General features: G+C 46.0%; 1 protein-coding gene across 4 annotated transcripts in view; it reads left to right on the forward strand.

Moving 5' to 3' along the window:
- Nucleotides 1-22,297, forward strand: part of SPIN1 (spindlin 1) — an 85,756-nt gene that overhangs the window by 21,363 nt on the left and 42,096 nt on the right. For 3 of the 4 annotated variants that reach the window (XM_047100797.1, XM_047100783.1, XM_047100807.1), the window contains exon 2: nt 16,191-16,400. In XM_047100797.1, coding sequence (XP_046956753.1) covers nt 16,349-16,400 — 52 coding nt within the window. In that variant the 5' untranslated portion in view covers nt 16,191-16,348. Of the gene's footprint in view, nt 1-15,456; nt 16,401-22,297 lie in introns of those variants that run through there. The other variant, XM_047100787.1, reaches the window with a different exon arrangement.

Raw genomic sequence — 22,297 nt, forward strand, 5'->3', positions numbered from 1 at the left:
TAGTAGTAGGGGACTTTAACACCCACTTACATCAATGGACAGGTCATTGAAACAAAATCAACAAGGAAATAGTAGCTTTGAATGACACACTGGGCCAGATGGATTTAACAGACACATTTAGAACATTACATCCTAAAACAGCACAATACACATTCCTTTCAAGTGCATTTGGAACATTCTTCAGAATAGATCACATATTAGGCCACAAAACAAATATCAACGAATTAAGAAAAGTCGAAGTCATACCGTGCATTTGTTTCTGACCACAATGCTATGAAAGTAGCAAGTAACCACAAGAAGAAATAGGGAGAGAGCACAAATAAATGGAGGTAACGCAAGATGCTACTAAACAATGGGTCAACTGAAAAATAAAAATAAAAAATTACATGGAAAGAAATGGAAGTGAAAACACAATGGTCCAGAATCTTTGCATCCAACCAAAGTGGTTCTGAGAGGGAAGTTTATAGAAATATAGGAGTATCTCAAGAAGCAAGAAAAATGTCAACCTAACCTTACACCTGAAGGAGCTAGAAAAAACAAACAAAATGGAAACGCAGCTAATGAAAGACAATAAAGATTGGAGCAGAAATAAATGATGTAGAAACTAAAAAAACAGTAGAACAGATCAGTGAAACCAGGAGCTGGTTGTTTGGAAAGATCAACAAAATTGATAAACCTCTAGCAAGGCTCATTAATAAAGAAAAAAAGGACCCAGGTAAACAAAATCAATGAGAAAGGAGAAATAGCAGTCAACACCACAGAAATACAAACCATTTTAACAGAACATTGTGAAAATATATATGCCAAGAAATTGGACAATTTAGAAGAAATGAGTAAAAATTCTTAGAAACATAATCTACCAATACTAAAGCAGGAAGAAATAGAAAATTTGGACAGACTGATTACCAGCAAGGAGATTCAATTGGTAACCAAAAAACTCCCCCCTAAAAAAGTCCAAGACCAGATGGCTTCACAGGTGAATTCTACCGCTTTTAAAGAAGAGTTACTATCTATTCTTCTCAAGCTGTTGCAAAAAATATGAGGGGAAGGATAACCTCCAAATTCATTCTAGCCAGTGTCACCCTGATGCCAAAACCAGATAAAGACACCAGGAAAAAAGAGAACTACAGGCTAATATCTCATTAATACAGATGCAAAAGTTCTCAACGGAATATTAGCAAACTGAATCTAGCAATACATTAAAAGAATCGTTCACCATGATCAAGTGGGATTTACTACCGACATGCAAGGGTGGTTTGGTATTTGCGACAGAATCACTGTGAAACATCACATTATCAAGAGAAAGAACAAAAGTCGTATGATCATTTCAGTGGGATGCAGAAAAATCATTTGACAAAGTATAACATCCATTCATGATAAAATCCCTCAACAAAGTAGGTCTAGAGAGAACATAACTTCAACATAACAAAGACCACATATGAGAAACCCACAGCTAATATCCTCAGTGGGGAAAATTGAGAGCCTTTCCCCTACGGTAAGGAACAAAACAAGGGTGTGCATTCTCACCACTTTTATTCAACATAGTGTTGGAAGTCCTTGGCACAGCAATCAGACAAAAAGACATCCAAATCGGTGAGGAAGAAGTAAACCTCTCACTATTTGTAAGTGACATGATACTATTCCTAAGACTCCACTGAAAAGTACTAGATTTGATAAACGAATTCAGTAAAGTTTCAGGATATAAAAGCAGTGTACAGAAATCTGTTGTATTCCTGTACACCAATAATGAGACATTGGAAAGGGTAGCTAAGAAAACAGTCTCATTCACAACTGCACCAAGAAAAATAAAGTATCTAGGAATAGACTTAACCAAAGAGGTGAAACACTTGTATTCTGAAAACTGTAAAACACTAATGAGAGAAATGGAAGATAATGCAAAGAGAGATGGAAAGGTTCCATGCTCATGAGTTGAAAGAACAAAATTGTTAAAATGTCCATCCTACCCATAAGCTATCTACACATTTAGTGCAGTTTCTGTCAAGGCACCAATAGAATTTTTCACAGAACCAGAACAGTCTAAAATTTGTGAGAAACCACAGAAGACTTCAAATAGCCAAAGCAGTCTTGAAAAAGGTAAACGAATCTGGAGATACCACAATTCCAGATTTCAAGTTATATTACAAAGTGGTAGTCATTAAATCAGTATGGTATTGGCATAGAAACAGATACATAGATGAGGGGAACAGAACAGAAAACCCAGAAATAAACCCACAAGTACATGGTCAGTTAATTTTTGACAAACCAGGAGAGAATATCCAATGGGAAGAAGACAGTCTCTTCAACAAATAGTGTTGGGAAATCTAGACAGCAACATGCAGAAGAATGAAACTGGACCACTTCTGTACAACATATACAAAAATAAACTCAGTGCATTAGAGACCTAAATGTGACACCGAAACCATCAAAATCCTAGAAGAAGAAACAGGCAGTAAGTTTTCTGACATTAGCCATAGCAACGTTTTTCTAGATATGTTTCTAGAGGGAAGGGAAACAAAATCAAAAATAAACTTTTGGAACTACATCAAGGTAAAAAGTTTCTGCACAGTGAAGGAAACAACAAAACTAAAAGGCAACCTATGGAATGGGAAAAAATATTTGCAAATGACCTCTGGTAAGGATTAGTATCTAAAATATATAAAGAACTGATATAGCTCAATACCCAGAAACCAAATAATACAATTAAAAATTGGGCAGAAGAGCTTGGGTGGCTCAGTCAGCTAAGCATCTAACTTTGGCTCAGATCACGATCTCAGGGTTCATGGGTTCGAGCCCTGCACTCTGTCGGGCTCTTTTCTGATGACTTGGAGCCTCGAGCCTGCTTTGGATTCTGTGTTTCCCTCTCTCTCTGCCCCTCGCCTGCTCGTGCTCTGTCTCTCAAAAATAAATGTTAAAAAAATATTTGGGCAGAGAACATGAACAGACAGTTCTCCAAAAAAGACATCCAGATATTCAACAGACACATGAAAAGCTGCTCAACCTCGCTCATCGTTAGGGAAATACAAATCAAAACCACGATGAGGTATCACCTCATACCTGTCAGGAATAAAAAGCTCAGGGTAAAATAAAAAGCACAGGAAACAACAAGTGTTAGAATGTGCAGAAAAAGGAACACTCCTGTGCTGTTGGTGGGAGCACAAACTGCTGCAGTCCCTGTGCAAAACATTACGGAGGTTCCTCAAAAAGTTAAAAATGGAATTACCACATAACCCAGTAATTCCACTACTGGGTATTTACCCAGAAAGTATGAAAACACTAATTTGAAGGGGTGCGTGCCCCTGACGTTTATAGCAGCATTTCCAACAATAGCCAAACTGGAAGCAGTGCAAACGTCTGTTGACTGAGAAATTGAGGAAGATGTGGTAGAGATACGCAATGGAATATTACTCAGTCACCGAAAAGAAGCAAATCTTGCCATTTGAACAACATGGGTAAAGAGGTACAGAGTATTATTTTGTGAAACAGATTAGAGAAAAACAAATATGTGATTTCATTCATATGTGGAATTTAAGAAACAAAGCAAATGAGCAAAGGGAAAAAAAGACACAAACCAAGAAACAGGACTCTTAAGTATGGAGAACAAACCGGTGGTTACCAGAGGGGAGGAATGGACGGGATGGAGATTAAAGGGCACACTTATCATGATGAAAGAAAATTGTATACATACATACATACGTAATTTTTGCTGACAGTTGCAACTTTATTCAAGATGTTCGTAGTTTCCTAAATTTAGGACTCTTCTCTAGAAAAGAAACTTGCAGGGCAGTTGTTACAGATTACAGGTTTATTCTTAGAAGATAACAAAAGTGTTTATATATTACATTGAATGAGTACAAATTCCTTGTACATGATAGGCTTGAAATGGATCAGCTGTTTTTTGGAAATGGCAATATGAGATTGTGTCTGGATTTCTCCTGACACTGCTCTGCCCGAGTGGTAGTGACAGGACAGGTAGGGGCCACAAGGTCCCTCATCATTGCTGAGTGAAGATTTGAAAGGGGATAGCAGAGCTGTAAATATCTGGGGAGCTGTTGCCAGAATTCACAGACTTCACAATTCAGTTGGCCCTCGAACAACAAGCGTGAACTGTTTGGGTCCTCTTATACGCAGATGTTTTCCAATAATTACAGTACTGTACCGTGAACATGTTTTTTTCTCATGACTTTAAAAAAAATTTTTTTTTTAACATTTATTCATCTTTGAGACAGAGAGAGCACGAGCAGGGAAGGGGCAGAGAGAGGGAGACACAGAATCTGAAGCAGGCTCCAGGCTCCGAGCTGTCAGCAAGAGCCTGACGCGGGGCTCGAACTCACGAACTGAGAGATCATGGCCTGAGCTGAAGTCGGACGCTCAACCGACGGAGCCACTCAGGCGCCCCTCTCATGACTTCTAATGACACTTTCTTTAGCTTACTTTATTGTAAGAATATAGCATATGATGTAGGTAATGTATAAAATGTGTTAACTGACTCTATGTTATTGGTAAGGCTTCCAGTCAACAGTAGCTATTAGTAGTTAAGTTTTTGAGGAGTCAAAAGTTATATGTGGATTTGCGATGTTGCTGGAATTCAGTGTCCCAACCCCAGTGTTGAAGGATGAATTGTAATAATAAGAAATAGGAGGGGTGCTTCATTGGCTCAGTCGGTTAAGCATCTGACTTCAGCTCAGGTCATGATCTTATGATTCATGAGTTAGAGCCCTGCGTTGGGCTCTGTGCTGATAGCTCAGGGCCTGCAGCCTGCTTCAGATTCTGTGTCTCCCGTTCTCTCTGCCCCTCCCCGGCCCACGCTCTGTCCCTCTCTCAAAAAGAAAGAAACATTAAAAGAAAAAAAATAAGAGATGTTCTTTTACATAAAGATTGTTGCCTGGCTGCAAATCTGGAAACACAAGGCAAGAAAGTATGAGCCTATCGGAGCGTGATTGCAGCCTGGCCTTTCTTGGGGGGTTATCACTATGTGTGTACAGGACTGAAAGAGTGGCTCTTGCACTGATCTTTCCAGCTGGCTGTACAGACCTTTTTGTGGCTCAGTGTACTGTGGTTTGAGAACAGTGGCTTTCAAATATACTGGATCATTCCACAGCAAAAAATACCATGTTTGGCTCAGCATGCATATATGGAGCATGTATATATACGCTCCTATAAATAACTAAAATAAAAGCTTAGTAAACTGACATGTATTTCCTTTTTTCAGTGTATGGCATGCCTGCATGCTTACAATTTTTTTTTAATGTTTATTTTGAGAGAGGGGTGGAAAGAGAGAATCCGAGTAGGCCCAACACAGGGCTTGAGCCCACAAACCATGGGATCATGACCTAAGCCGAAATCAAGAGTTGGCTTGATTTCAGACTCAACCGACTGAGCCACGCAGGTACCCCAAAACTCTTTCCTTTCTGAAAAACTTTTTTATCCATGGATAAGTGAATTCATAACCTGCTTGTAAGTTATCGATAAATTGAATATATCTTTGTCCATTTATGTGTATAGGTAGCTACAATAATGTGTATATTCTCTGTTTAAATAAATGTTAATCACACCAAGGATCTGTGACCGCAGTTTGAGAAACAGGAAGTCACAGATTACTTCATAATCTGGCAATACCTTTCAGAGGTAGAAATATATCACCTCTGTGTCGTGCACATAGGCATCGTAAACGTGCAGATAGGCACAAACATCCTACGGCTTTGGTTTTGAAAGATTTTAGTCATGTCTCAGATATAAAAGTGAAAAGAATAGTTGGACCCACATTGTGTTTTTGGCAGCTGGACGAAGTTCAGGTTACTTGCTCAGATGGCCAAAGAGTTTACTAAAGACTTTTTATTTGTGTGCAGTAAAGGCCCTTTTAGAACAGTTACGGAAGTCACTTTGTGTATTAGGAGCTTCTGCCTACCAGTCCAATGGCACTCCACTGTCTCCCAGAAGCTTGGGGATCCACCGGCCTCTAAGGGTGCCCCTTAAGGTGGACTTCCTTGAAGCAGTTTCCCTGCAGTGGTTGTTAAATTCCAGATTACCCGAAAGTTCACCTGTTTTTCAAGAAAGGCAGAAGAGCCTGGTCCACGGGCCAGGTGGGACCTATTCGCCTTTGGCGTTCCTGAGATGTCCTGTGAGGGGCCCGAGTTTCCAACAGCTGTTCCAAATCTCTGGGAGTCACGTGTTTCCCCCTCTGAACAGAATGGGTGACTTAAAGTTTCAACAAAGGGCAGTGGAAACCAGGAAGCAGGGCAGAGGCAGAAAGCAACTGTTCATAGGTCGGTTGGAGAACTCCGAAGCCGGAGAGACTTAAAATTCTAGGGAGGAAGCAGGGAACTCCATGGGCTCCAAGGGCACCAGCACCTCTTTGCTGTCTGGCTTGAGTCCCTGGGAGCCTTCTTTGCCTTCCGCTCCCGACACCTGAAATGTCAAAAGCTCAAACTAGCTGAGGAAGACCAGTGGTCATAGCAGTAGCAAGTAGAAGCTTATCGTGCACACACCGAAACCTCAGTTTGCAAACTGGGAGACTCAGGCCAGAACATGGAGTGAGGCTTACGGGGCGTATTACAGAGATGCTTCTCTGGTGATAGAATGTTCTTAAGTGATAGCGAACTGGTCAGTGGTTCACGTTTTGCTTTTGATTTCCAGAGACACAATTAAGAAATGACCCAGGTCCAGTCTGTCTTGCAAAATAATCTAAACTAAATTTTGCCTGCGTGACTAACTGGTTCTCTCTTCTCCGGGAACCTCCAAGGCGCTTTGCTGTCTGTCCTTGATTTTACAATGGTTTTCTGCCAGTTTTTCTGTTAGGTCTTATCCTTCAGAGCATAAATAATGCTGACAGCTGTTTTAGTTTCCATTTAGTAATTACATTGATTTCTGTACCCTTCCCCCAGCTTACTTTCAAGTATGATTTTTGCGGGGTGCCTGGATGGCTCAGCCGGTTAAGTGTCCGACTTTGGCTCAGGTCATGATCTCACGGACCGTGGGTTTGAGCCCCGCGTTGGGCTCTGTCTGGCAGCTCAGAGCCTGGAGCCTGCTTCAGATTTTGTGTCTCCCTCTCTTCTGTCCCCCTCCCCTTCTCGTGCTCTCTCTGTCTCTGTCTCTCTCTCAAAAATAAACAAACATTAAAAATTTAAAGTATGATTTTGCAACTCCAAATACCTGGCAGCTCTGTGGGTCTGCTTTTTATTTGTTGTCTCTGCCAGTTTTTGTCTCCTTGCGGGCTAGTTTATATGTGCGCGTGCGTGCACATGCAGTACCTTCAGGATTGTTGGGAATAGTGTGGAGTCTGGACTGGTATTCTGGGGAAGATTTATGCTCGCTTCTGCCAGGCATCTGAGGGGGTGGGCAGTCTGGGCTCCCCTCAGCTCAGTTTTAGGAGCGTAGATGTTCCAGTCAGATGGCACTTCTCAGCCTGGAGTCCTGCCATCCCCCAGTTCCTGAGGGCGATTCATGATCCTGGCTCCCGGCCTCTCCTCCCCTTGCTGGTCCAAGGTAGCCCTCGGGCTCTGGTCTTCGGCTCCTTGCCTTGCTAAGCTGTCAGCCTTACAGCTGCCCCTCGACACTCGGCAGTTGCTCTCAGGGACCCAGGCTGTCCCGGATGTGGGGTTTCCCTCCCCAGACCCTGTTTCTGCGTGCTGCTGTCCAGTCCTTTACGCTTTTGAACATGGGCTCCGTGTGTGTGTGTGTGTGTGTGTGTGTGTTCAGGCTGTTGTCATGGAAATCTTGAGCCATACACAGAAGTTAAGAAAACAGCGGAAGAGAACCCTGTCTCTTGGGCGCCCCTCCAGTGACCACTTCCTGGCCTCTGGTATGTCCACATGTTCCAGGCTTCTCGTAGACTTCCTACACCTGACCTGGAAGCGGCCCTGGGTCCTCATCGTTCTCGTTGGGGTATCTAGGTTTCTGTGATTTTCTAGCTTTCAGGAGAATGTTCTCGGTGACTAGTCGCTCCCCACCAGGACCCGTTCATTCTCTCTGCAGTACCTGCGCATGGCCTTTGAGGGATTCCGAGGTGCCCCATGCCCATGGTTTATACAGGGGTGGTTGTGCTGTGGGCCTCTTGGCAGTCTGCTGCAGCCTGTGGATACCTTCTGGTGGCATTTCTGAATACGGTAAATGAAGTAGAGGGTATCGCAGTAGAAATCAGTGATATTTAAATGGTTATAAAACTATGAAAACAAATTTAACAGGTAAAATTTTTTATTTTAGGATACTTAAATGATGGCTTTTGATGCTCTTCAAAAAATAATTGAAGGTGGTCTTTGACGTGTCTTCCTTCATGTATCGATCAGCAGATCATCGGAGAGCAGTGTAGACCTGTGTGTCCCTGCAGCGCAGCCTGGCGCAGCAGCTGCGCAGGTGAGGTCAGACGGCACAGGCGAGGCGCTGCCCTCACTGCAGCCCCAGCCCCCTGTGGCTCTGACCGGCCAGGTACAAATTTGGGGGTTCCCACCGCCCGCTTTGGTGAGTCACTGCAACATCTTGAAGAATTCAGGCGAGCGCCGTGCAGGCATCCTTCTTCTCACTGAGTGTCCCTTCTTTGTGCCGTGCAGATACTGTGTTCTTACAAATCGAGGTCCTTCGTCTCCCTGAGTGTCCGTGCCTTCCTCGTGCCGTGCAGATACTGTGTTCTTACAAATCGAGGTCCTTCGTCTCCCTGAGTGTCCGTGCCTTCCTCGTGCCGTGCAGATACTGTGTTCTTACAAATCGAGGTCCTTCGTCTCCCTGAGTGTCCGTGCCTTCCTCGTGCCGTGCAGATACTGTGTTCTTACAAATCGAGGTCCTTCGTCTCCCTGAGTGTCCGTGCCTTCCTCGTGCCGGGCAGATACTGTGTTCTTACAAATCGAGGTCCTTCGTCTCCCTGAGTGTCCGTGCCTTCCTCGTGCCGGGCAGATACTGTGTTCTTACAAATCGAGGTCCTTCGTCTCCCTGAGTGTCCGTGCCTTCCTCGTGCCGGGCAGATACTGTGTTCTTACAAATCGAGGTCCTTCGTCTCCCTGAGTGTCCGTGCCTTCCTCGTGCCGGGCAGATACTGTGTTCTTACAAATCGAGGTCCTTCGTCTCCCTGAGTGTCCGTCCCTTCCTCGTGCCGGGCAGATACTGTGTTCTTACAAATCGAGGTCCTTCGTCTCCCTGAGTGTCCGTGCCTTCCTCGTGCCGGGCAGATACTGTGTTCTTACAAATCGAGGTCCTTCGTCTCCCTGAGTGTCCGTGCCTTCCTCGTGCCGGGCAGATACTGTGTTCTTACAAATCGAGGTCCTTCGTCTCCCTGAGTGTCCGTCCCTTCCTCGTGCCGGGCAGATACTGTGTTCTTACAAATCGAGGGCTTGTGGCCACTCTGTTGAGTGAGCACCGCCATCTTTGCTCACTTCTTGTCTCTGTGTCCTCTTTTGGTGATTCTTGCAGTATTTCAGAGTTCTTCTTTGTGTTTGTTACGGTGATCTGTGTTCAGTGATTCTGACTTGCTGAAAGCTCAGATGATGGTTAGCCGTTTTTTGGCAATAAACTTTAAGCGGAGGTATTGTTTTTTTAGATATAATGCTGTTGCGTACTTAGTGGACTACAGTATAGTGTGAGCGTAGCATTTTTATGCGCTGGGGAACAAAAGAGTTCTTTGACTTCTGGTTGTCTGGACGGAATTTGCAGGATCTCCCAAGGTGTGCCTCTACTCCTGATTACAGTTCTGTTAGATCCAAATCGGGACCAGCCTTAACTAGAAACCCACAGGGTGAGGTCTGGGAGGGTCTGAATGGGCAGCTTGGAGTTCTCTTGGGTGGAGTCAGGAGCATCGCCTACTGTGCCACTGGTTGTGTAACTGTTCACGGGGTTGGAGCACTGCTGACCAGGGAGTCCAGCTCTGCGTCCCGAGTTTTATTGGGGTTCCTTTATGTAAGCATGGTTGGCAGATCGTTGGCCATCAGGTTGAATTCGACACCTAGCCTCTGTCCCTGGAGTTGGGCTGCCATCATGGGATCGGAGCTCAGTCCTGTAGTGACGTGGTTGGTCTTTCTGGTGTGACCAAACCCAATCTCGGTCACCTTGTTTGCATGAGTGATCAAGGGGTCACCATGAATCACAGAGACTGCAGAAGCTTCAAGGATTTAAATGTATGTTTGTTTTAGAGAAAGAGAGCAATAGCGTGTGCAAGTGCTTGAGCAGGGGAATGGATGAGAGAGAGCGAGAGCGAGAGAGAGAGAGAGAGAAAGAGAATTCCAAACAGGCTCTGCACTGTCAGCACAGAGCCTGACACAGGCTCAATCCCACAAACCGTGAGATCATGACTTGAGCTGAAACCAAGAGTCAGACGCTCAACCGACTGAGCCCCCTAGGCTCCCTGAGAAGCTCCAGGGATTCAGAGGAAGCCTCCCTGGAATTCGGACCAGGGCTGGCTTGGCTCTTTGTCTTGCAGTGTTACTGGTTCTGTTTCCACAGTTGGAGGAGTGCTGACCCGGCAGCCAGTTTGCTCTGGTCTGGTCCGGTCTGGTCTGGTCTACGGCAGCCACGTGGCATAATTTAAAGTGTTGATGAGCTTACAAGCTACTTTGAGATCTGCAGCACGTGCCGTGGGATGGACAGACAGCGTCCTGCTGAGGAAGTCCTGGGTTCTGGTCACACTGTGTTCGTCACACGCATTCAGGGTGGACTGAGGTGCTTTCAGGTGAAGGTTAGCAAAGTGAAGACCGACATTTCCCCCGTCCAGATTCATGACACCTGTGCATTTGTCTGTGCTTCAGAGGTCCCCGGATTGGAATGTGGTGTTTGGGTGTGTAGTGATTTAGGCCATTCATTTTGCCTATATTGAAATGTGAGAGTTTGGGGCTCTGGAGGCCTTCAGATATCCCTCAGTGTTCTAGCCAAACGTTGGGTGATTCACAGTGGCTTTATTCACTTTGAGCCTTCTATTTTAATCTTGAGGTTTGAGTCAGGGGGACAGACAGCCTGCACTAGAGGCCTCTGTAATGTTGTTTAGTGCCATGCATTGGACTATCTAGTAAATTCTAGGAAGTAGATTTCCAGTCAACCTAGGAAGGTTCTGAGTTGTACTCCACTGGGTTTCTTTCCATATTTACAAAGTCTAAAACTAAAACCGCTGGTCCTTTTTCTCTCTTAACATTCTATTGCGAAAATTTCTGGGCATATAGTAAACTTGACCGAGGTTGAACATTAATCTGTTTTTAAAAATCACATTTTAGAAAGTAAGTTACAGACCTTTGAGCACGTACAGTAAACCTGTGTTGTCTCCAGTTCCAAACTTGGCTTTTCGCTTCCCTCTACTGTTCTTTTCCCCAGACTTTTTAAATGAAATTTTCTAGACACAGAAGAGTTGAAACTGTAGCTGCGTTATGTCGTATGCACACCCTTCTTTGAGGCCCATTCGCTGTGTTGCTGCACTAACATTTTTTGTGGAGCCATTTGAGAGCTTGCAGTAAATTGCAGACGTCGTGACGCTTCTTACGATAGGAATATTTTTCCTTGTAACTATGTTGTAACTAAGAAAATTACTTCATTTCTTCTTTCAGGAATAGAATTTAGTGATTCATCACTTACATAAAAGTGTTCATCCCAACCAGTGTCCCCCTTAATGCCCCTCACCTCTTTAGCCCATCCCCCCACCCAACACCCTGACAGCAACCCTGTTTGTTCTCTTTAAGACTCTTTAAGAGTCTCATATGGTTTGTCTCCCTTTCTGTTTTTATCTTATTTTTTGTTTTGAAAATAATTTCTCCTTTAATATTTAGACTCTTCAGAATTTAGTGGTATATCATTTTTCACATAAATATTTGTGGTAATACACACTCCTCCTGTCTGTGTTGAACCATTTGTAACAACCTCTTTAAGACCGCTGTATTTTGGCCACTAGTGCTCCCATTTGCTTTTCCAGTAGTGGTCCAGGTGTTGGGACCTAACATCTTTGCTTAGTTTTGGAGATGTATTTCTTTTTTTATAAATAGCACTGTTGGGTGGTAGCAGCTGGCAGCAAATAGTTTGATAACTTAATTTCTATTATATGTTTATTACTAACTATACCTGAAATGTTGAAACAGTCATTTCTTACCCTTTTTGGAAATAGGATATAGTGTCGTTGATTTTTGTGGTGTTTTCTCTTCCTTTATGGCAACAGTCTATATGTTTATTGTTAAAGTAGGAGGTTTATCTTAGCAGCGCCCCTTGCAATCTGAATGACCGTGAGCCAAGCTACTTTAACTTCATGCTGCAGTTTTTAAGTTTCTAGAGTAGTGTGGTCACTGTGTGTGCCTCTTTGGGGTTGTGAGGCATCTGGGCAGGTGCACACACAGCAGTGTGTTATGCACGGTGTGTATCCTGGGACATTTATTTTTCTGTGAAACCGTTTGTGAGAATTGTGTGGTACCCTTTATGATTATTACAGAAGGAGAATTTTGAGTTTCAAACCTAATTAATGGCACATTTTATTTATTAACAATTTTTTTTTAACGTTTATTGTTAAGAGAGAGACACAGAGTGTGAGCGGGTAGGAGCAGAGAGAGAGGTTGACACAGAATCCGAAGCAGTCTCCAGGCTCCGAGCTGTCAGCAAAGAGCCCGATGTGGGGCTCGAACTCACAGGCTGTGAGATCATGACCTGAACCGAAGTCGGATGCTCAACTGACTGAGCCACCCAGGCGCCCCAAGCCTTATTTTATTTTAAATGTTTATTTTTGAAAGGGCAAGACAGAGCGTGAGCAGGGGAGGGGCAGAGAGGGAGGGAGACACAGAATTCCAAGCAGGCTCCAGGCTCCGAGCTGTCAGCAAAGAGCCCGACGTGGGGCTCGAACTCACAGGCTGTGAGATCATGACCTGAGCTGACGCTTAACTAAGTCACCCAGTTGCCCCCTAATGGCACATTTTAAAGATTGTTTAGCAAAATTGCAAGACTGGGGAGTTGGCTGTATTTAGTAGAGATGGATTTGGCAAAAGAAAATCCAGGATTTTGTCTTCCCCAACTTTTTATTAAGAAAATTTTCAAATTAAATAAAAGTTCAAAGAGTAACATTAGCATGCCTGTCAGATTCAGAAATTTGTAGTTTGCTGTTTTCACTTTATCCTATGTATATTTCACTTTCTTTTCCTGAAGTATTTGTATATGTGCTGCCGAAGCGAGCACATTCCTGAAGTATTTGTAATTCCCTTGCAGGTATTATAGCTGTCTGCCTCCAAAAATCTCAGCACGCATTTCCTGAGGGTGACTGTGCTCGAGTGCGCCCTCAGTATCACTGGTGTGTGTTCCCACGGTGTCCTCCACCGCGCCCTAAGAGTCCTGTTTACATTTCTCCACTTGCCCTAAGTGTCCTGTACAGCTTTCCCTTCCAGACCGTGTCCTCGGGGTTCACATCTCTGGCTGGAAGAGTCCATGGACGTTTCGGAGGGTCTGGCCTGCTTGTCTTGCGGGCACTTGAGTGTGGCTCCCGTGTCACCTGTTTACTGTAAACTGGAGATTGGTCTGGAGGCTGGGAGGTGTGCCTGTTTGCGTGGCCCCTGCAGGGATGTCCTTCCCCGCCGGTCTTCACCCCACAGTGCCAACATCTGCCAGGCCTCTCCAAAACTAGCACCGCCTTTTCTCTGTCTTTTGACAGCATTTTCTGTAAGTACTTGCAAGAAACTTTGATAATTCCCCCTCTCCTAGAAATAATGAGATTTTTCTGTCTCAGCAGGTAAAGTTTTTTAAAAAAAGTTTATCTGCAATTTGTCTTCTTTACTAAATTAATCACGTTAGAGTAACATAATAAGGTAAAGGTGGTATGTTTAAAAGTTTTTTTTTTTTTCCCCAATAAGTTTTGCCCTTTCCAGTCAAGAGTGAGATATTGTTTTAGGAAAGTTTTTTGAAGCATCATACGGTGAGTGTGGGGACAGCACAGTGTTCGTGTGAGTGAGAGCTCAAGAGTGTGCCTCTTTTGCTTGGGCTCTCTGTTTCTGGATAAGATTAGGCAGTTGGAATATTAACTGCAACTCAGAAATGGGAGAGGACTTTGATCTAAAGTCTTGCTTTCTTATGTTCAGAAAGCTCCCTGTGTAGCCTTCCCCCACCCCGCGGCTGTGCCTTGCACGTTTTAGAGGAGTGACGCTCATCCTGGGGACCGCAGTGGGGACTGGTACCAGGAGAAGCTTGGACGTGCCCGTGAGGAGGGCGCACTTGGAACAGGAGCGGGCTTGGTCTCCCATGTTGTGGAACCAGTGTAGTGCACCGGGCTCCGACCTGCTGATGTGTGCACGGTACAGCGTTCCCCGGTCTTCGAAGTGATTTTGTGAAGAGCAGCAGGGGTCCGGTGCTCTCCATTTGGGAAACGGTACATCGGGTGAGGGGGGAGCAGATGGGGCAGAAGGGAGCAGGGGGCGCCAGTCAGGGTCAGGTGGTGGCGGGAGCAGTCCTCTCTGGTGTGTGGGGGGCGGCCCCCTAGCAGGTGGCCACTTGCCCGCCCAGGCGGGGACTGTCGTTGGATGCTCACTCCAGGTAGGAGATTATAAGTTTGTTGGCCTTGCCTGATGGCTTACGATGTGGGCACCGTAGGAGGGGGCTGGGTCAGGGTTTGCCAGGAGAGCGAGTGACAAGACAAGAAGAGTAAGGAAACGGAGGAAGGCAGGGGAGGAGCTGTCGTGGTGGATGTCCGAGGAATCAGAGTAGTGAGGAGGGCACTTAGTCCTCGAGGAAGACCGTGGACAGTGGCACGGTGGTGAGGCCACGGAGGGAGGGAATGGTGGCAGCCGGGAAGCGTGGGTGGGCATGTCCGTGTGACGGAAGGGGACGATCGAAGGTGGCTGAGGATGTTGTGGTTCTTGGTGATGAGAAGGTGCGGGCTGTGACCCTGGAGTCGTGGGGACTGGAGGGGCAGCTGTTTTGAAGTGATGATGTCCAAGACCTGAGGGGTGAGCTGCAGAGTCCTTGTTGCCGAACACGGAAGAGGAGAGTGGGCCCCGGGTCCCCGGGTGGCTGGAGGACCGGCTGGCAGGGGCTTCGGCCCCGTGGGCTGCATTCGGCCTCCTGGAGGTGGGCGGGGTCCTGCAGGGCGGGGCTGTCACGTGACAGTTGCCAAGGGAGCCGGTGCTGCGGGCGCTGAATGAGGTCGGGGAGCAGGGCTGAGCGGCTGAGAGTGGACTCTGGGAGACGGGTGGTAGCCACTTGTCGGGCAGCCTTGGGCGGCGAGGCGGGCAGAGCCCGGAACCTTAGGGGGAAGAGCCTCGTCCAGAGACGGGGGCTGTGTCCTCGCTGTGTGTGCCACCTCTGTCCTTCCTGAGCCCCACACAGTGAGCACAGCCTGCAGGGCCCCCCAGTGAATGAATTCTCAGATCCTGTCATTTTTGAGTCTGTCTTCCTCGAATAATGAGAAAGGTTTATATTAGTTAAGAATTTTTAGCAGTAAAACAGACTCTTCTCTCCTCCACCAATTAGGCTTTTTAATTTTATTCCATTCTGTTGCATTTTTGTCTCTAGAAAATGAATTCAGCGTGGTCTTCAGTCAAACCTGTGAACACAGGGCTGTGGCTGTGCGCGTGAGGATTGAATACGCGAGAGCCGAAAGCAGTCCTGTGCGTCCGTGCAGTTTGCAGTAGACGCTCTCGTGGTCTGGAGAATGCGTGTCCCCACACGAGTTTCGTGCAGACTGACCCTGCACCGGAGTCACATTTGGTTTGCAGGATAAGCTGCTTCCCTAAGATGACTTGACTGTCGCACGGGTGCAGAATTTGCTGGTCCCTTCCTCTGGTTTCTGGAAGCCTGAGGGGCCTAAAGGGCACCGCCGGCTTGTTGGCTGTTCTCTTGCCCCGGCGGCCGGCCTGCTGACCTGGTGCCCAGCTGTGCTTCGGACCTGAACTTGACTCCTGTGCTGCCCCTGCTCCGGGTGTCCTGGCACCCTTCCTCCCTGTGACCGCCACCCCCTCACCACCTCCGTGGGCTCGGTCTTTGTGTCCCGTTGAGGAGTCGGGCCATAGCAGTGTCTGTGGTCACTGACGCCCTAGCGTCCGCCTTTTACTGATCCTGGCAGCAAGGGGGTGTCGGGGTAGGGTGAGGGGCAGGTGCACCCTCCGCTGCCTCCCCCGTGTCCTCCGCTCTCGGGTCTGAGGAAACCAGGCTGGTCGCTTCTGGGCGGGGCACTTCATAGCTGACGTCGTGTTTAAAATTTTACATCAGCTGGCGGCTCGCTTGTGTGGATGCTCTAGTAACGAACTATTACTTCGCTGTTTTTACAGAGTCCTTATGTTCACACATGTCTCTGCTGAACTTGTAAAAGAGGCACTTGGATGATGGACTGAAAGGAACGTTGAGAGTCCGGGAAAAGTTTCAAATCGGAGAGTTTTCAATTTTCACCCTAGTCCGGCAGCTGTGCTGCTCACGTACATACAGATGAATGAAGACCCCATTCGGGAAGACACCTGGCCAGCGGTCCAGAGCGGATGCAGGTAGGCGGGGCGGCCCGGCGTTCTCCAGTCAGGTGCCACCGTGGGGACCTGCGCGGATGCGTCCGCACGGCTCCGAGGGTCGGCTGTTCTTCCAGCCCCGTGACGGCCAGTGTTTCGTACACCTACGTGTGGAAAAACAGGTTCCTTGTTTGAAAGGCGGGGACGAAGCTAGTGTTTTTCTCCGCGGTCTTTCGCCTCCCGCAGGTTGGACCTCCAGCACATTCGCCAAGTGAAGCGTAAATACCCGCTTAATGGGGTTGTAATCAGGAGAGGATTTGTCATTTCTTTTTGAAGAAAGAAGTGAAAGGGGTTTGACTAGAGGAGTAGGAGGTTTAGGGTGTTTATAGTAGTTTTGATGAAAAAAGCTTTTGTATGTTGATTTGGAAGAACTTTATTGGAATGAAAGGGATGGAAATGAAACAGATATTTAATGGAAATTACTTCCTACTTTGGTGGCCCGCAGTTCGTGCAAGTAGAACAGAAGGTTAGACTTTGCGTGATTTTTACCCTCCCCAGAAACCAGGATGATACAGGGTGCGCTGTGAAATAGTTAAGTCCTGCTTAGGACCTGGGCTCTTCTTCATGCCAGAAATAAGTCTGTCGTAGCATTTTAAGATTCTTTGATGAGTGAATCTGAGAATCATGCTAGCAAAACTAATAAACCTACAGAATGGTTGCTGTTTGATTTAGAACTGTTCCTTGTTTTTATTGACTATAGTGTTTGGAATTCCTTTGTAGAAGAGCCACCCGGATTCACATTTTTAAGTACCCCTTTTCTTTTCGTTTCTCATTTGTGAAGATAATATGGATTCCGGTGTTCGGCATTTGTCAGTAGGATTACTTTGGCCCGAGATGACAGACTGAAGTGTCAGCCATCTGCCGGTGTGTTGTTCAGATCCGGGCCCTCGCGGCCGCGTAGACACAGGTGCACGTCGCGTCTTCTCGAGCCCTGGTTCTTACCGCCTAAGCAGGGGTGTGTTGTGGTGTGTACCTGCGGAGGTTCCGAGGACGAATAAATGAGCTTGTGTGTCGGGGCGCAGTTGGGTGCCCAGCACACTATGGCTGTTCTATGGAAAAGCATTGTTATTTTCTTGTAAACACCATGATCAACACATTGTTATTGTTGATCATGGTGTTTACAAGAAAATATTTTTATTTTAATTGCGAGAGTTGTTGTCAGGTGTTTTGTTGATCAGCGAAACCTCCCGTGTTTCTGCCGTTTGAAACAGTAATTCATTTTCCAGAGTTCTTTTTATGCACACCATTCCAAATTCAGCACTCCTGTCTTCTTCCTTGATTTTGAAGTCCTTGTCAGGTGGGAGAGCAGATTACAGCGGTGGGTCGAGGGGTGTAAGTGCCCGAAGGATCTAAACCGAGAGAGGCTCTTGATCTTAAGGGAGAGATTGTTAATCCTAGCCAGTACTTTGATCTTGTGTTTTTCTTATTCCTTGGCAGTTTTAAGAGTGTGTGGTATAGGCTGAAGACAGAGTGGGTACCCTGTTCCAGGTGGCCCGTTAGATACGTTAACATGAGACCGTGGAGTCTCTTACCATTCCCAGCTGTTGTGTGGTGGTGTTCGATTTTGGAAAATTGCCGATCCCTTGATCAGTATTGTTTATAAAATTGTCTTCAACCGTTCTTCCCATTAACATAGACCAAGGCTCTGTTGCTTTTAAACTTCTATGTCAGTTATGAATGTGCCCATTTATAAATAAAGAAAATTCACCCAAAAGGGGGGGTTCTCTTTCTCCTGCAGCAGGAAACCCAGGTAGGCCTTCCAGGGTCGGTACGGTGGCTCAGCTGTGACCATAGGCTGCTGCCATCTCAGAGCTTATAGCTGAGAACCTCACCGGGTAGGGCCTTTCTCCTCCTCTGTGGGCCTCTAGGGAGCTGGACTAACCCGAAGGCCCCCAGAACAAGTGTCCCCAGAGAAACCGGCACAGCTGCAGGGCTCTCCTGGTGAAGCCTGGAACTTTGGTGTGCACACTGGCTGACTTCTGCATTGCATTCCTGGAGGCCTTCCTGGGGGCGGACCCAGGTTCAAGAGAGGGAGCCAGTACTGTGCTTGATGGGGGGAGGGGCTGCGGGGGGGAGGAATCTGAGGTCATGCCTTAAAATCCCCACAGCAGTAAATAGATCAGTAGGCGGTTCCCAGTTCGGGGATCTATGTTTGACAGAGCGTGGGTGATCAATAACAATTTGAAAGTTGAATATTTGTGTGCTCTTTATGTATCTAGTTCAACATATTAGGGATTTCTATTTTTTTTTTTTTAATGTTTATTTTTGAGAGAGAGAGACAGACTGAACATAAGCAGGAGAGGGGCAGAGAGAGAGGGAGACACAGAATCCGAAGCAGGCTCCAGGCTCTGAGCTGTCAGCACAGAGCCTGACGCGGGGCTCGAACTCACGAGCCATGAGATCATGACCTGAGTCGAAGTCAGACACTTAACTGGCTGTGCCACCCAGGCGCCCCAGAGATTTCTATTTTATTTTATTTTATTTTATTTTATTTTTTTTTCAACGTTTATTTATTTTTGGGACAGAGAGAGACAGAGCATGAATGGGGGAGGGGAAGAGAGAGAGGGAGACACAGAATCGGAAACAGGCTCCAGGCTCTGAGCCATCAGCCCAGAGCCCGACGCGGGGCTCGAACTCACGGACCGCGAGATCGTGACCTGGCTGAAGTCGGACGCTTAACCGACTGCGCCACCCAGGCGCCCCGAGATTTCTATTTTAAAATAACTTAGGTTTATCTGTGTAATTCTGTTGGAATTTAATTGGTTACTAAAGTAGTAATTTATGTACACCTAATGACATTGGACAGCAAGTCTTATTATGTACTGTACTGTTACATATATATAATTATATATATACATACTATAGTATTTTTCATGTGTTTTTTTTCCCCTAAAGTCAGGCTCCATTTTTTTACTGGTTTATCCAAGGTTTCCGTTTTTCTCCTTTGTGACATAGTTTAATCATTCTGATAGGTACAGGGAATGGTAATGATACATAACCATGTACATAATGCTCAGATTTATTTAGCAACTACTTTTGCTCTGTTTAATTAAAATAATTTTAAAACTTTGATTTTACTTTTATCCAGCTGATGAAAATTCATTGTTGAAAATGTCAAGTAGTGCCAAAGACTTCTAACAAAAAGCAGGCCCTCTATTCCTTCTGATATTTACCTTAAGTGTTCGTTAATACTATGCGGAGACAAATTTCTCTGGATTCTGACAGTGCTGAACCAAGTAAGGCAGTGCGATGACTTTTTTTTTTTTTTTTTTGGTACATTTTATTTTCCCTGGAATTTAGCCATTTCTTAATTTTTTCATATTTGCTTAAATTTGTTTGCAACTTGGTCTCTCAAACCATCCAACAGCTTTATAAAACTCCGTGTACTGTGCCACGTGGCCAGTGCCACACATGGCCCGTCTGTCCGTGGATCCCCAGAGACTCTTCTCGCACTTTCAGCTCTGTTGTCATCTGAGCCATGGCCTCTAGCTGCTGGTGCCCTGTCGTCCTTGGAACTCCATTTTCATCTCTGTAGCAGGATCCTCCTTGTCTGTGCTCGCTGTGCCTCTGGTGTTGGTGTGTGCTCTTGCTTAGGAAGAGGCTGTGTGGCCTCAAGCAGCTTTCGGAGTAGACCGCGAAAGAGTTGGTGGTTAAAGTGGCAGGTGGAACGTGTCGTTTATTTGTACTCTCGACTTTTCTGCATGTATGAAATTGTCTCTGATACGGTTTTCCAAAAGTGCACCTAGAAGATGAGGTTCTTTCTGAGACCCTGCATCAACATTGTCTTCATGCTGCCCCCATGCTGGCGGGGCCCAGGATTCTAGGTGGAGGTCACTCGTCATTCAGAATTCTCCAGGCATTGCTCCGTCTCTGGCCTTCCAGATCTCAGTGCTGCCATTGGGAAGTTGGATGCTGTTTCCAAACCTGTCTACGTGTCCAGTGGTCTTTGCCTCTCCTCTGGAAACTTCTGGACTGCTGCTTTATGTGCTATGACCTGTACTGCAGTGAATGTCCAGTTGGGTCTTTTTCACTTGGTGACATTTTCAGTCAGTCCCCCCACGGGAGTGGGGGTTCAGAGATCCTTTCGATGGTACCCATCCTCTCTCTCTGGCTGTGTGCAGCTTGGATGTTTTGCTTCTCAGGTTGACCTTTTTTTCCCTAAGCTTTGCCAATTATTCATTCCCATTTTTTCATTCTTAGGAAGTTACTGACTTTATTTCCCAGCCTTTTAAAAAGATTTCAGTAAGGGGCGCCTGGATGGCTCAGTCGGTTAAGTGTCTGACTTTGGCTCAGGTCATGATCTCGCGTTCATGGGTTCGAGGTCCACGTCGGGCTCTGTGCTGACAGCTCGGAGCCTGGAGCCTGCTTTGGATTCTGTGTCTCCCTCTCTCTCTGCCCCTTCTCCACTCGCACTCTGTCTCCCTCTGTCTCAAAAATAAAAATAAACGTTAAAAAAAAAAAGATTTCAGTAAGCATTTTAAATTTCTAGGAGCTCTTTTTTGTTCCATTTGCTATTTCATAGATGCAGGTAGCTTATACTTCTGAGGCTATAAATTGCATTTTTTAAAAAGTATATTTTTTAAAGTTTATTTATTTGAGAGAGAGAGCACGCATGCACAAGCGAGCAGGGGAAGGGCAGAGAGAGGGAGAGAAAGAATCCAAGCGGGCTTTGTGCTGTCATTGTGGAGCCTGACATGGGGCTCAAACCCACGAATCATGAGATCATGACCTGAGCCAAAATCAAGAGTTGGTCACTCAACTGACTGAGCTATCCAGGTGCTCAATAAATTGCATTTTTTTTTTTTAAATATTTTTTTTCAACGTTTATTTATTTTTTGGGACAGAGAGAGACAGAGCATGAACGGGGGAGGGGCAGAGAGAGAGGGGGACACAGAATCGGAAACAGGCTCCAGGCTCTGAGCCATCAGCCCAGAGCCCGACGCGGGGCTCGAACTCCCGGACCGCGAGATCGTGACCTGGCTGAAGTCGGACGCTTAACCGACTGCGCCACCCAGGCGCCCCAATAAATTGCATTTTTAAGAAGACTTTCTTGGGGGCACCTGGGTGGCTCAGTCGGTTAAGCATCCAACTTCATTCAGCTCAGGTCATGATCTCTTTCTCTCTCTCTCCCATTCATGCTCTCTCTCTCTCTCCCTCTCTCTCAAAAATAAACATTAAAAGAAAAACTTTAAAATGACTTTCTTGAACTAGCTTGGCCTGTTAGGAATGTCTTTGTGTTGATTTGCTTTTTAGTCTGTTTCGCCTGGAAGTTTTCCTTAAATCTCTTAAGATCCGAGGTGGATCCTCTAGGAAGGCACAAAGAAGTTGTTTGGAAGCTGCATAGGTAAGGGAAGTGCTCTCTCTTGAGCTTATCACTTTTGCTCAGCAGCAGGGACAGGGTCTCCTTGACAGCCTCCCAGGAAGATCTCACAAGAGGCAGATCTCCCACAGGGAGGAATGAGTGAGGTGGCAGGGCTGGGGGCCCTCAGTGTGGTGTGGACGAGATTGGTGAGGGTTCCTGATTTGAACAGGTTGCTGGAACAGACATGGGTCTTTGTCTTTGGGAAATCTGGGTCCACACAAAGCTGACCGCTGGTTACAGGCACATCTTGGAGGCGTTGGAGGTTCTGTTCCAGACCATGATAACGCGGATGTCCCCGCAAAAGAAGTCAGATGAGTGTTTTGGTTTCCCAGTGCATATAAATGTTATGTTTACACTGTGCAGTAGTCTGTTAAGTGTGCGCTATGTCTGAACAATGCACCATAGTGTAATCAAAAATGAGTTTATTGCTAAAATCTGCTGACCATCAAAGCTTTCAGCGAGTCAGAAGCACTGATTCCCCGATCACTGTCACAAATATAAAAATAATGAGAAGGCT

This window comes from Lynx rufus, unplaced genomic scaffold, assembly GCF_022079265.1.
Source record: "Lynx rufus isolate CCGP_SWC_20201006 ecotype Redwood Valley unplaced genomic scaffold, mLynRuf1.p SCAF_10, whole genome shotgun sequence".
Lineage (NCBI taxonomy): Eukaryota > Metazoa > Chordata > Mammalia > Carnivora > Felidae > Lynx > Lynx rufus.